Source organism: Erythrolamprus reginae, chromosome 3 (genome assembly GCF_031021105.1).
Source record: "Erythrolamprus reginae isolate rEryReg1 chromosome 3, rEryReg1.hap1, whole genome shotgun sequence".
In the NCBI taxonomy this organism is placed as follows: domain Eukaryota; kingdom Metazoa; phylum Chordata; class Lepidosauria; order Squamata; family Dipsadidae; genus Erythrolamprus; species Erythrolamprus reginae.
Window position 1 is genome coordinate 239,750,084 of NC_091952.1, and position 13,095 is coordinate 239,763,178.

The 13,095-nt window shown below is 39.4% G+C and overlaps 1 protein-coding gene across 3 annotated transcripts in view; it reads right to left on the reverse strand.

Moving 5' to 3' along the window:
* Positions 1–13,095, reverse strand: part of ENPP2 (ectonucleotide pyrophosphatase/phosphodiesterase 2) — a 119,799-nt gene that overhangs the window by 39,228 nt on the left and 67,476 nt on the right. For all 3 annotated transcript variants that reach the window (XM_070748236.1, XM_070748237.1, XM_070748235.1), the window contains exons 9-11: positions 12,727–12,782; positions 11,137–11,202; positions 6,029–6,101 (exon numbers count right to left, since the gene is read on the reverse strand). In XM_070748236.1, coding sequence (XP_070604337.1) covers positions 6,029–6,101; positions 11,137–11,202; positions 12,727–12,782 — 195 coding nt within the window. The remainder of the gene's footprint in view (positions 1–6,028; positions 6,102–11,136; positions 11,203–12,726; positions 12,783–13,095) is intronic.

A 13,095-nucleotide genomic window follows, 5' to 3' on the forward strand; every position in this document is an offset into this window, starting at 1 on the left:
TCAAGCAAGAATGGGGACTTGTTGTGGATCTCCATATGTTACTGATCTCCAAACTTCATCAACTGTTTTGGCAATGTATCTTGTCTGGCAATATGCGGAGGACAATTCTTTTAACCAGCCTAATCTTTTCTGGGGATAAGTGGGGGTATTGCTTTGTTGTAGGTGTCCTTATTATTGTTTTCTAGCAGCATTCTTTTTTTAAAAAAATGATCAGAGGGTAAATGCACTCTACAGGTGATAATCTTCTGCAGATTAACATCTTTCAGGTGTAGATTACATTTATTTAATTTGATATTTAACAAATATGATTCCTGCCACGAATGTTATCAAAGGTAACCATTAAGAACATATAGATAGCAAAATCTATATGTGCCTTCTGCCGCACGAATCCCAGCGACTGATTAGGTCCCACAGAGTTGGCCTTCTCTGGGTCCCGTCGACTAAACAATGTCGTCTGGCGGGTCCCAGGGGAAGAGCCTTCTCTGTGGCGGCCCCGACCCTCTGGAACCAGCTCCCCCCTGAGATTAGAATTGCCCCCACCCTCCTTGCCTTTCGTAAACTCCTTAAAATCCACCTCTGCCGTCAGGCATGGGGAAACTGAAATAACTTCCCCAGGCCTATATTGTTTATGTATGGTGTGTTGTGTGCATGTTTTTAAATTATGGGTTTTTAGTTTAAATTATTAGATTTGTATTACATATTGTTTTGCTACTATTGTTGTGAGCCGCCCTGAGTCTACAGAGAGGGGCGGTATACAAATATAATAAATAATAATAATAAAAATAAAATACAAACAAAACATTGTTACAAGCCATATCCTGAAACCATACCCACAATGCACACATGCGCGCACACATATACACACGCAATAGTAATCATCCTAGCAATAATTACATGCAACCTTCTTCACCTACAATTCTGGGTAGCTGGCATTTCTTCATCCTAACACTCAAATCAGTCTAAAGTTTAGTCTGTAATGGACTTTAATGCCTTGTATATACAGTATTTACATAATCCATTCATAATCTATTCATAATCCATACTTGTTAGTCATGCAGTAAAAATTTTTTTTTAACTATGATATGAGTTCACAACATGCTTAGATATACAGTAGTAATGCTAAAGTAATAAAAATATAAAAACACATTGAAAATTGTAAACTCTTTTATAATTACAGTTTTAACCAAATATGAATAGTATTTTGGCTTGCTTTCACACTACAGGAGATTTTTCACATCAGGAAAGATTTTAGGGGTCATAAACAATGAATACGAACCCAAAATGGGTACAAAAATAATTATTTTAAGGAATTGGGAGTTGGAGTCTTTCTTCTATAATTTGTTTCCCAGTTCTATTGACTAACCACCTTAACTTCTAATATTAATCCCAAATGTTTAACATTTTGCCAGTTCAAAACAAATGGGTGGAATTGGGTTAGGAAAGAGGAAAGAATTGCTTTTGAATGACAAATGCCAATATTACTGATGCTTGAAAAGGGTGGAGATGATCTCCATAGCAGGAGAACACTTTCGCAACAGTGAGGATGAGGTCTATAGCCAATTACAGCTCTAAATTTAACAATATTATTTTGCTCCTGGCCTACCTGTTTTTTTCCCCTCTTCTAAGTCAGGGTTGTCAAACTCACATTATCATGGCATTGTTTGCTAATGTATCGTGACTTTTTTTTTTTTTTTTTGCTAAACGGGGCTTGGGCCTGGCTAGTGCATGACCATGAGTTTGACAACCCTGCTCTAAGTCTTACTTCTAAGAGTTTCCTGATATATTTACAGTTCATTATATTCTTTCAAATAATCCTGTCCAGATGTAAATCAGAACATCTGTGCAACTTCCACAGAAAGGCTAACTGCTCTAAAGGTTCCTAATAAAGCTTCACTTTGAAGCCAAACCTATAGTGATATATGAGATGAAGATGTCTCTTCTCCATTTCATCTCAAGGGAAACAGCAGCTTGATAAGTTGAGGGCTGAAAATTTCAGTGAGGTGAGGAGAAATGTGTACCTTTATCTCTAAATCCCAAACAAATAATCACAACTGTTCCATGTTGCTTCTGTTTCTCATTTGACCTTCAGTCACACTTTACCCTTAGATTATCCACGGTTGACCTATCCAGATTCCTAAGAGGTCAGTAAGGGGCGAGTACAAGTGCACTAGAGTGCCTTCCGTCCCCTGTCTTATTGCTCTCCTATATCTCCTATACCTTTCTTCTATTCCTATATCTCTTCTTCTATTCTTTCATTGATATGTTCTATTACTATATCTTCTTTTCTATTCTTTCATAGATATATTTTACTATGAGTATCTCCTCTATAACCTTCATCATGTATTTTACTATGTATATATATACCCACTAAAACACTCATTGTGTATTGGACTAACTAACTAACTAACTAACTAACTAACTAACTAAATAAATAAATAAATAAATAAACAAAAAACAAAAAAACAAACATATCAATTGTAGGGAATAATATACTTTGGAACTAATCAAAGCAGGGTTTGATAGACTGCAGCTGGACTTCACTGCCAAATAAAATACTGCAAAAGCCAAAACTTGTTTTCACAAATCTGCACCTTGGGAGGAGAATTTAGTATCCTCACCTCCAAGGCTGACGCTTGAAAAGGGTGGAGATGACCTCCACAGCAAGAGCAGTGTTCCACCCAATAGTGAGAATGAGGCCTATAACCAATTCCAGCTCTAAATTTAGCACTATTATTTTGGTCCTGGACTCCCAAAATATACTGAGAGCAGCAGAATTGAGTGTTGCAATAACCAGCTGCGGGTTCCCAAGAGCCAAAGATATAAGGGATAGATCCCTTAAAGGCTATCAATAACTGTACTGGCCAAGAAAGAGTAGAAGCTGACATCCAACACATCTGCAGAGTATGAATCTGAAGAAGGGTGTTGTACAGCAAGTGTTCTACAGTCTTGGAATAAAATCAGGAAACTTGGATTTAAGTAATATAATTACATTAAGGTTTTTGAGTCGCGTTGCTGCAGAAATCAATCCTCTCCTTGTCCTCAGATACAGACTTCTTAAAAGCCATTTCTTTATCCAAGAGTTAAACTGTGGATAAAACGCCTGCCACACTCTGATTAACTTTAATAGGCCCATCAGCAGAGGCATAAAATTGTTTTCTATGGTGGCAGGGATCCACCAGTTTAGCAATCTCAGCCTGGAGCCGCAACCCAACACTGATCTATTCTTTCCATGTTCTCCCAACTCGGTTGGAGCTGTTTGTTTAAGCAGTTCTTATGTGGCTGGGAGAATATTCCCCTCGGAGTCTATGATCAAAGGTTAACTGTGTAGATCTTCCCCCTGGAACAGCACTTTATTAGGACTTCAGGTAATAGAATAATTAACCTCTGTGCTTGGAACTTGGAAAAGTTTTTTTTCTCAAACTTCACATTGGTCCTGGATTCAGAGAGAAGGAAAGGAGGACAGTATTACGGCTTCAGAGAATTCCTTGCCCCAATGCCAGGGCCAGAGGTCAGTGTGAATTAGGTCTCTGCCCTGGATTTCAAGGCCAAAGCATAAGATCAACATAATGTATAATTGGACCTCAGTCGCCCAAGCGGTTTGGCTGCATCTATGGATTTTAACTGGAAGGAGATTCCAGGCAGCCCATTTAATGACCGTTCAATCTTCTCTCTACCTTCTATGCTTTAAAGCAGGAGTCTCCAACCTTGGCAACTTTAAGACTTGTGGATTGGCTGGCTGAGGAATTCTGGGAGTTGAAGTCCATAAGTTTTAAATTTGCCAAGGTTGGAGACCCCTGCTTTAAAGCAACATTTTTCTTTTTTCTAAATAATCTTTATTAAATTTTTATATATAAAAACAGTTAAAACAAACAAAACATGCAAAGAAAAAAAGAAAGAAGGAAAGAAAAATGAAAAAATAAACAGACAAATCAGCTTAGAACATATCAAACATTCAGTTTGAATGGTGTTCCATATATGCACCTATAAAAGACATAATTTGTCAACCATATTGTTGACTATCGCTATCAAGCGACCTGATATTAGGTATTTGTGTCTAGTATATGGAAATGTGTGTTTATTTTCTTTAGTTCTATATACTATATTTGTGTTCAGTTTGGATATTTCTGAGGAAGGCACAAGTTCATTTTTAGGGCAACATTTTTAAAGCAACCTTTTTCAATTTCAGCAACGTTAAAATAGGTGGACTTTAGTCAGCATGGAGAATTCTGGGAGTTGAAGTTTGTTGTAATCATAGGTTTTTAGGCACTGAACTTTAGGAATAGAATATTACTGGAGAGTGATGTTTTAGCCTAATGGGTGCTGAATAAAACATTAATTCTTCCTCTATTGAAAGAAAGCAAAGTCCAATTACCTATAGGGAAGTCACAAGGAGATTGCCTTATATGGTGCATGAGTGAATGGTAGTAGGGGGATGGCTTAATGTATGTGGCGTTCACGAATTGGTTATTCTGTACCACATGTCAGGAAAAGTGAAATACAATAAAAGGGGCGATCTTGATTCAACCGAGGTCGTCTCATTGAGAGAAAATTCTCTTTGTTGCTTCATTCTGATGTGGCAATCATGGCATTCTGTGCCTCCCTAGAGGTCTACCCACTGGGGGAGGGCTGTTTGCCTTCAGAAGTTTGCCTGACTTTAAGTTGCTGAAGCTGAGAAACACGGCTTTGAAGCCTATCTCTTATTCTCCCTATTTCTACCCAAGTATTATTTACTAAGGATGGTTAGAAGCAGTTAGATAAGCCTCCTGACTTAGCACATTGTGCAGAAAGCAAACACGGCATAAACTATTTGCGTGAAATTACTGAATTATTACGAACATGAAAAAATTGCTCCTTTCACACCACAATGCTTTTTTTTAAAAAAAGTAAAAAACCTTAGTCACCCTTGATTATATCCAAGAGTAGGCCTGCAAGTCTTTGATGACAATCCTAGCCCTGTCAACACATCCATACCCACACAGACATAGATCCCCAGTCCTTGAAACTGAAAGCAGATGGATAATGTTACTAAGAGTTTAGTCCTCTCTACAAATGTAGTGTCTATATTTTGCAGAAGGTCCTGTTTCCTTTGGAGGCTTGTAGAGGTGAATAGCTAATTAAGTAGCTTTAAACCAGTGGTCCCCAAACTATGGCCCACGGGCCACATGCGGCCCACTGAGGCCATTTATCCAGCCCGCCAGTGAGTGACAAGAGCACAGGGAAAAGAGAGAGAGAAAGAAAGAAAAGGGAAAGAGAGGGAGGGAAGGAGAAGTGGAGAGGAATGAAGGAGGAAGGGAAGGAAGGAAAGAAGGAGAAATGGAGGGAACAAGGAAGAAAGGAAGGAAGGAAGAATGAAATGGGGGGTCAGAGGAAAGAAGGACTGTTTTGGGGGGGGGTTAATTTTTTTAAATTTTTCTCTCAACATACATTCAAACAACGCAGTGTATCATCTAATTTTCCATGAATAAAATGTGGTATTTTGTTAGTAACTAATAACAATCATCAAAAAAGTTGCAAAAGGTTTTTTTTCTAATTTTGTCATCCAGTTACATTCATTTTCTTTTAATTAAATTCCCTCCTTAATGTTCCTTCAAAAAGTGCGACACCAATTATATTTCTAACTTATTAACCATTATGCCAAAGTGCTTCCTTCTTTCTTTATACATTTTTCATAAGCCAAGAAAACCTTGTATAGCCAATCAGATGTTAACAAAAGAAAATTAAAAACAAAACATAAACATATATGAATTTCAGATCTTCTCCCCCCTCTAAATAGTACGTTCCCATTTTGTTTTTTACTTTAAAACAAGGTATGTGCAGTGTGCATAGGGATTTGTTCATAGGTTTTTTTTATAGTCCGGCCCTCCAACAGTCCGAGGGACAGTGAACTGGCTCCCTGTGTAAAAAGTTTAGGGATCCCTGCTTTAAACCATTTGACTCAGGAGTAGCAATACAGGTTTCATGTGGAAATGGCAAAACCAGGAGCACCAGATTTCCATTCCACTTATGGGCAAAGACGAACTGTACTAACCTCAGAACTAAATGGACCATATCTATGGCCAGCCATATCTGGTTGGTCAGAGTAGAATGCATAAGCGTAAGGCCTGAAAAGAAAGGAAGACATCAGCAAGTTTCATTTAACATTCTATGTTTCTAACATGCAATTCTCACTTTTCCATACTGCAACCCCCCCTAAAATTATAAATTCATTCACCCCGTCCTTCGGAATAAAATGAATGGTTTCTTTGTACACTGCTCAAAAAAAAATAAAGGGAACCCTTAAAAAACAGAATATAACTTCAAGCAAATCAAACTTCTGTGAAATCAAACTGTCCACTTAGGAAGCAACACTGATTGACAGTCAATTTCACATGTTGTTGTGCAAATGGAATAGTTGTGCAAATGGAATATTCAATGAGAGTATTTCATCCATTCAGATCTAGGATGGGTTATTTGAGTGTTCCCTTTCTTTTTTTTTTGAGCAGTATATTTAGAGATGTGAAGAAATTTTTAAAAAAGCCAATACATCCAGTAAAATATTGCTGGAACCTTGTAACAAAAGTAAATAAAGCCTGTTGGCTGGAAATTAGCAACAACAGTTCAAGACGTGAGGGTAATATTGCTTGATTTTGCATAACTCTGAGGGTATCTGGTAGGGTTTATGAGACCTGGTGGTGTTTATGACACAACCATTCTCTACTGCAGGGGTGTCAAACTTGATTTCATTGAAGATCACACCAGGGTTGTGTTTGACTCGGGGGGCTGGGATGGGTATGGCCAGGGTGGGTATGGCCAGGGTGGGTGTGGCCAGCTTGATGTCACTCATGTCGGGGGCACCTATGGCGTCCCAAGTGCTCTGCCAGTGGAAACGGACTCCGAGATCTGTTTTCAGCTGTGATGGCTTCCTGCAAACGTCTGCCAGCTAAAATGGGCTCCCAGGCTCCAGTTTTTGCAACCCTCTGGCAGCTAAAACAGAGTTTCCATTTCCATTTCTGTGGCTGGTTCTTCGCTGTTTCCAAGGCAGCTCCATGGGCTGAATCTAAGCACCTCATGGGCCAGTTCCAGCTCGCAGGCATTGAATTTGACTCCCCCTGCTCTACTGGATCAATATTCACTGTAGTAGTAGCTTTAGGAAATCCCGACTCTACTACCCTGTTTCCCCGAAAATAAGTCACCCCCGAAAATAAGACATAGGAGAGGTTTCGTACAATTGCCTAATACAGTATAAGGCATCCCCCAAAAGCAAGACGTAGGAGGTGTTTCGTTTCGCAGCATTCCCGAACAGAACATATATAACACTGCTGTGCATAAATTGCATCCCAAAACGCTGCATCAATCAAATTTAAAACACATCCAACATGCAGTTGTGTGTTTGGATGAGTTTTTGCTGCAGCAGGATACAGGATACAGGATACAATTCATTGGGGGGAAAAATAAGGCATCCCCTGAAAATAAGATGTAGCACATCTTTGGGAGCAAAAATTAATATAAGACCATGTCTTATTTTCGGGGAAACAGGGTATCAGTCTGCCCTAGCAGAATTCTAATGATTTTTAGGATATAAATTGTGAGGTTTGTGCATGCAAAGCTGGAGCCCACTAAATACTAGTTCCAGGCTTTGCTTGGAGAAGTCTTCTGTCAACTTGCAGAGACAGAGAAGCTTCTGAGAGTAACCTCTCCTCAAGTGTTAGACGCAAGCAACCAGATCCACACATGATGGGTTCAAATTGAATATTTTATTTGGCCAATTGTGATTAGACACACACGGAATTTGTCTCTGGTACAGAAACTCTCAGGGTAAACCAAGCAACATAATAATAATAATAATAATAATAATAATAATAATAATAATAATAATAATAATAATAATGCCAATAAAAGGGTGGAGTAAAGAAGATAATAAGTAGGATAAATAATAATACTACAGCCACACTACATGGGTAAGTATACATAAACATTAGTCAGCACTGTGGGAATTAGGAGTTCAGCAGAGTGATGGCATAAGGGAAAAACTGTCCTTGCCTAGTGGTTTGGCATATAATAATCCCGAGGGCAGGAATTGAAACTGTTTTATATCCAAGATGTGAGGAGGCTGCAGAGCTCTCTTTCTGACCAGGAGAGGGTTAACGATCCCGCTACCGGTGCAATGCGCATGCAGCTCCAGTGAGTGGCAGACGCCCCCGTCCCAGCGAGATTTTGTCTCTGCACATGTGCAGGAAGTAAAGTCTTGTGAAGGGATGTGCGCGCGCATGAGATTGTGGCGATTCTTTTTTTGCTTCCCCACATGCGAGGAAGCAAAGAATTGCCGAAATCTCGCACCTGCACGTCCCCTTGAAAGATTTTACTTCCTGCGCATGTACAGAAGAAAAATCTTGCTGGAATGCACGCACACGTCCGCCGGTCACCCTGAGCTGCACACGCAGCTCCGTTTTGCTACCGGTACATAGTGTAACCCGTAGCGGCTAGCAACCCAATACTGCCTCTGACCCACGCAATATGCAGGTCTTCTATGGAAAGTTGAGTACAGTGGTACCTCTACCTAAGAACACCTCTACTTAAGAACTTTTCTAGATAAGAACCGGGTGTTCAAGATTTTTTTGCCTCTTCTTAAGAACCATTTTCTACTTAAGAACCTGAGCCCGTAAAAATTTCCCAGGAAATTTGAGAGTGGCATGAAGGCCCGGCCAGTTTCCTGCCATTCCCCCTTTACTCCCGGACACCTGGGGCTTTTCCGGGCTGCCAGAGAAGCCTTTCGGTGGCGCTTAAGGAGGCTTTGGCAGTCCAGAGTGAACAAAGCATTTTCCATTTTCTAGGCGCTTGGAGAGGGAATAAACCACTTGCTGTGGTGACTCCTTCACGCTGCCTCCTATACACCCAGCGCGAGGTTGCCTCCCAGAGTATCTGGGTGCAGAAAGGCAAAAAATGGGCAGTTTGCCCCAGCCGGATCAACTCGACTTCAGCCAAACCGAGAAGTCGCCACAGTGAAGGAAAGGCGCCGGCTACAAAGCAAGTGAGCGAGAGGAGAGGGGAGACCTTCAGCATGGGAAGGAAGAGGAAGCAGCAGCAGCTGCCTTTCAGTCAAAGGAGCGGGAGGTTCTACCCTCTCTCCCACCTGGATTTCTCTCTCTGGCGCAGTGTATGGGAGGGAGTTTCTTGCCGGGTGTATGGGAGCCATGTGCTCCTCCTCGCCGTCTCAGAGTACCTCTTTTTTTCAAGTCTTAAAGTTTTGATTTTTTTTTATCCCCCTCACCTCACCTTCTTCCTTCAGCAGCGACTGTCATCTTCATTTTCTTCCTCCTCCTCCTCCTCCCACCCAAATTCTGAGCTTTTATTTCTTTCCTAATGGGTTTGCACGCATTATTTGCTTTTACATTGATTCCTATGGGAAAAATTGCTTCTACTTACAAACTTTTCTACTTAAGAACCTGGTCACGGAACGGATTAAGTTCTTAAGTAGAGGTACCACTGTATTCTACTTATAATACAAGAAAACCCCACACTCCTTGCTCTTCTCAAATAGAAAAAGTTCCATGGAATTTAACGGGAATTAGCACTAGGTCTCTTGCAGCTGTGCAGTGACTCTAGGCCAGTGATGGCGAACCTATGGCATGGGTGCCACAGGTGGCACGCAGAGCCATATCTGCTGGCACATGAGTTGTTGCCCTCGCTCAGCTCCAACGTGCTTGTGTGTGCCGACTAGATGATTTTTGGCCCACACAGAGGCTCTAGGAAGGCGTTTTTGGCTTGCAGAGACCCTCCAGGGGATGGGACAGGGCTTTTTTACCCTCCTTTGGCTCCAGGTAAGCCTTTGGAACCTGGAGAGGGTGAAAAATGAGCCTACTGGGCCCACCAGAAGTTGGGAAATAGGCTGTTTCTGGCCTCCAGAGGCCCACCAAGAGGTGGGGAAAGCTGTTTTCGCCCTCCCCAGGCATTGAATTATCAGTGTGAGGACTCACGCATGCATGATAATGCACGCTCATGCTCTTTTGGCACCCAAGAAGAAAAGGTTCGCCATCACTGTTCTAGACTATCACCCCACTTGATCACTCCTTCTTGCCTGGATGGTGGTTTCCCAAAACCCAGGAGAATTCTGGACTTTCCCTTTCCTTTTCTCTCTGCTGGGATAAGGCAAAGCTGGGTTGTGGCAGCAGAATGGGAGCAAGTTCAAACACGGTTCTGACCTTGTATACACTCTTGTTTATGGGGGGAAAAAACAAAGAATCAGAAAGTTGCCATCTCATATATTTTCCAGTGTTCTATTTTGTTAACTTCATCAAAACATTAGAAAGTATGCCAAAAGAGGCACAAGCTCTTGGGAAAACATTCAATAATTATACCAAGTATGATATATGTATACCAAAAGAGGCACAAGCTCTTGGGAAAACATTCAATACTTATAGCAAGTATGGTATATGTATACCAAAAGAGGCACAAGCTCTTGGGAAAACATTCAATACTTATACCAAGTATGGTATATGTATACCAAAAGAGGCACAAGCTCTTGGGAAAACATTCAATAATTATACCAAGTATGATATATGTATACCAAAAGAGGCACAAGCTCTTGGGAAAACATTCAATACTTATACCAAGTATGGTATATGTACTGTATACCAAAAGAGGCACAAGCTCTTGGGAAAACATTCAATAATTATACCAAGTATGATATATGTATACCAAAAGAGGCACAAGCTCTTGGGAAAAAGTATTCCAAAAGAGGCACAAGCTCTTGGGAAAACATTCAATAATTATACCAAGTATGGTATATGTATACCAAAAGAGGCACATGCTCTTGGGGAAACATTCAATAATTATCTTTAAGAGTTGGGAAAAGGCTACAATTGTTCCTTTGTGAACAAAGCAAAATATGATGCCATGTATTCTCAATTACCCAATTAATAAAATCTTGATATCTGCCCAATTCTTGGATTATTACTCTAAATAGGAACAGCAGAAAACCAATTTATCAACAATTTTAACCCATGTAATTAAAATTTCCCCAGGACAACATATACATCATTAGCTCATCAAGCAAACAAATATGTCTGATCAAAATACAATTTCTACCAAAGGTATCAATAATGCAGTCAGTGAATTCATTGCTATGAAAGTAAGGGATGGGACAGTGAAAACACCAACCTTTCATTGTCTGCCATAGCTAGCCACTGCAGTATAGTTAATATTCTGCGCTCGTAAGGGATCATGCTAAATCAAAACAGACAGACAAAGAATGAAGGTTCAGATAGATTATTAATTTCTTATGTTCTTATGTTACAGAGTTCGTCATTAAGATCAGGTGCTACATTTATGAGCTTCACGTGGTGATTTTTCTTGAAGACACGTGTCAGAAATGTCTACCTATTACAAACCAGATTAACTGAATTGCTTCCTCAACATCAAATCGCAGGAATCGTGGTTACTAAAGGCTCAGCTCAAAAAGATTATTTATTTTTATTTTATTTATTTTATTTATTTGTTTTGTCCAATACACAATAATACACAACAAGGGTTATAGAGGATATAATCAGGTAGAATGTATAGAAACATAGAAACATAGAAGACTGATGGCAGAAAAAGACCTCATGGTGCATCTAGTCTGCCCTTATACTATTTCCTGTATTTTATCTTACAATGGATATATGTTTATCCCAGGCATGTTTAAATTCAGTTACTGTGGATTTACCAACCACGTCTGTTCCAAGCATCTACTACTCTTTGAGTAAAACAATATTTTCTCATGTTGCTTTTGATCTTTCCCCCAACTAACTTCAGATTGTGTCCCCTTGTTCTTGGGTTCACATTCCTATTAAAAACCTTTCCTTTATTTTTTTTGAGCAGTGTATATTATCACTAACCATTAGTATAGCATTTTATCTATTTTATTTTTCAATATTGAAGCAGAACAAAAATGAAATTTGTCTACAGTCTTGCCATTTTTATTGGTTATATGAAATTAGCCTTATCCTTTATTAGAGAGGTAAGTATGAGCCAATATGTATTAAGTATTAAGTATTAGTATTAAGTGGGGAATAGAGGAGAAAATAAAGGAGTGAAATATAACGATGAGAGAATAGCAGAAAAAGATATAGGGATAGAAGAGAAGATATAGGAGATATGGGAGAGACAATAGGACAAGGGACGGTAGGCACTCTGGTGCACTTATGTACGCCCCTTACTGACCTCTTAGGAACTTGGTGAGGTCAACCATGGATAGTCTAAGGGTAAAGTGTTGGGGGTTAGGGGATGATACTACAGATATCTTGCTATTCTTTACAAAATTAAATGTGGAGGAATTATCACAGTCCCTGCTACCTGGCAAGCTTTCTTCTCTACTGTTTGAAGCTTGATGGGATTATTAAAGGGTCGTTTTGAAAAATGAATAGAATTTTTGTTTTAATCAAGGGAGACCATTAAAACTGGGGTCTTCTAGTCAAAGTGGTGGGAAATTAATGATAAATTTATACATGAAAGCATTTCTTTAAGAACGTGGGGTTCAAAAAACCAAATGTAGTTCAACAACTGAACTTCACTTCCCTATAATGTTTTAGCAGCTGTCAGAGTAATGGCTTTAATTTAAAAGGAGAAATAACACACATTCACAGCAGATAAAACTATCAAATTCTACTTGGGATTGTGGCTAGATACTCCCTTAAGCCTGACATACTGGTGGCTAAGTAACATGCCACAACAAGATGTATGAATTTTCATTATCTAAAAATCAACACTTACTTTGACCAAAAGAATGTTCCAGCTTTCACTCCTTGCTTAGCAGCAGTAATCCATATCTAATGAGGAAAATATAATCAGATTACAATGGCTCAAAATGTCTGTGTTATAAATACAAACTTTCCTACAATAAAAACGTTTTTAAAAACCAGCTAAAATATTGCTTTCTAGGACCACCCCTAAGAACTTAAGCGTTAGAATCTGAGAATTATGTAGCATTGATCAAATTCCTAGAAGGCTTTAGAACCAGTAATTCAGTTGAGAAATAGAATATAAAGCCCAAGAATAAAACTTCATAAAATACACTGCTCAAAAAAAATAAAGGGAACACTCAAATAACACATCCTAGATCTGAATGAATGAAATATTCTC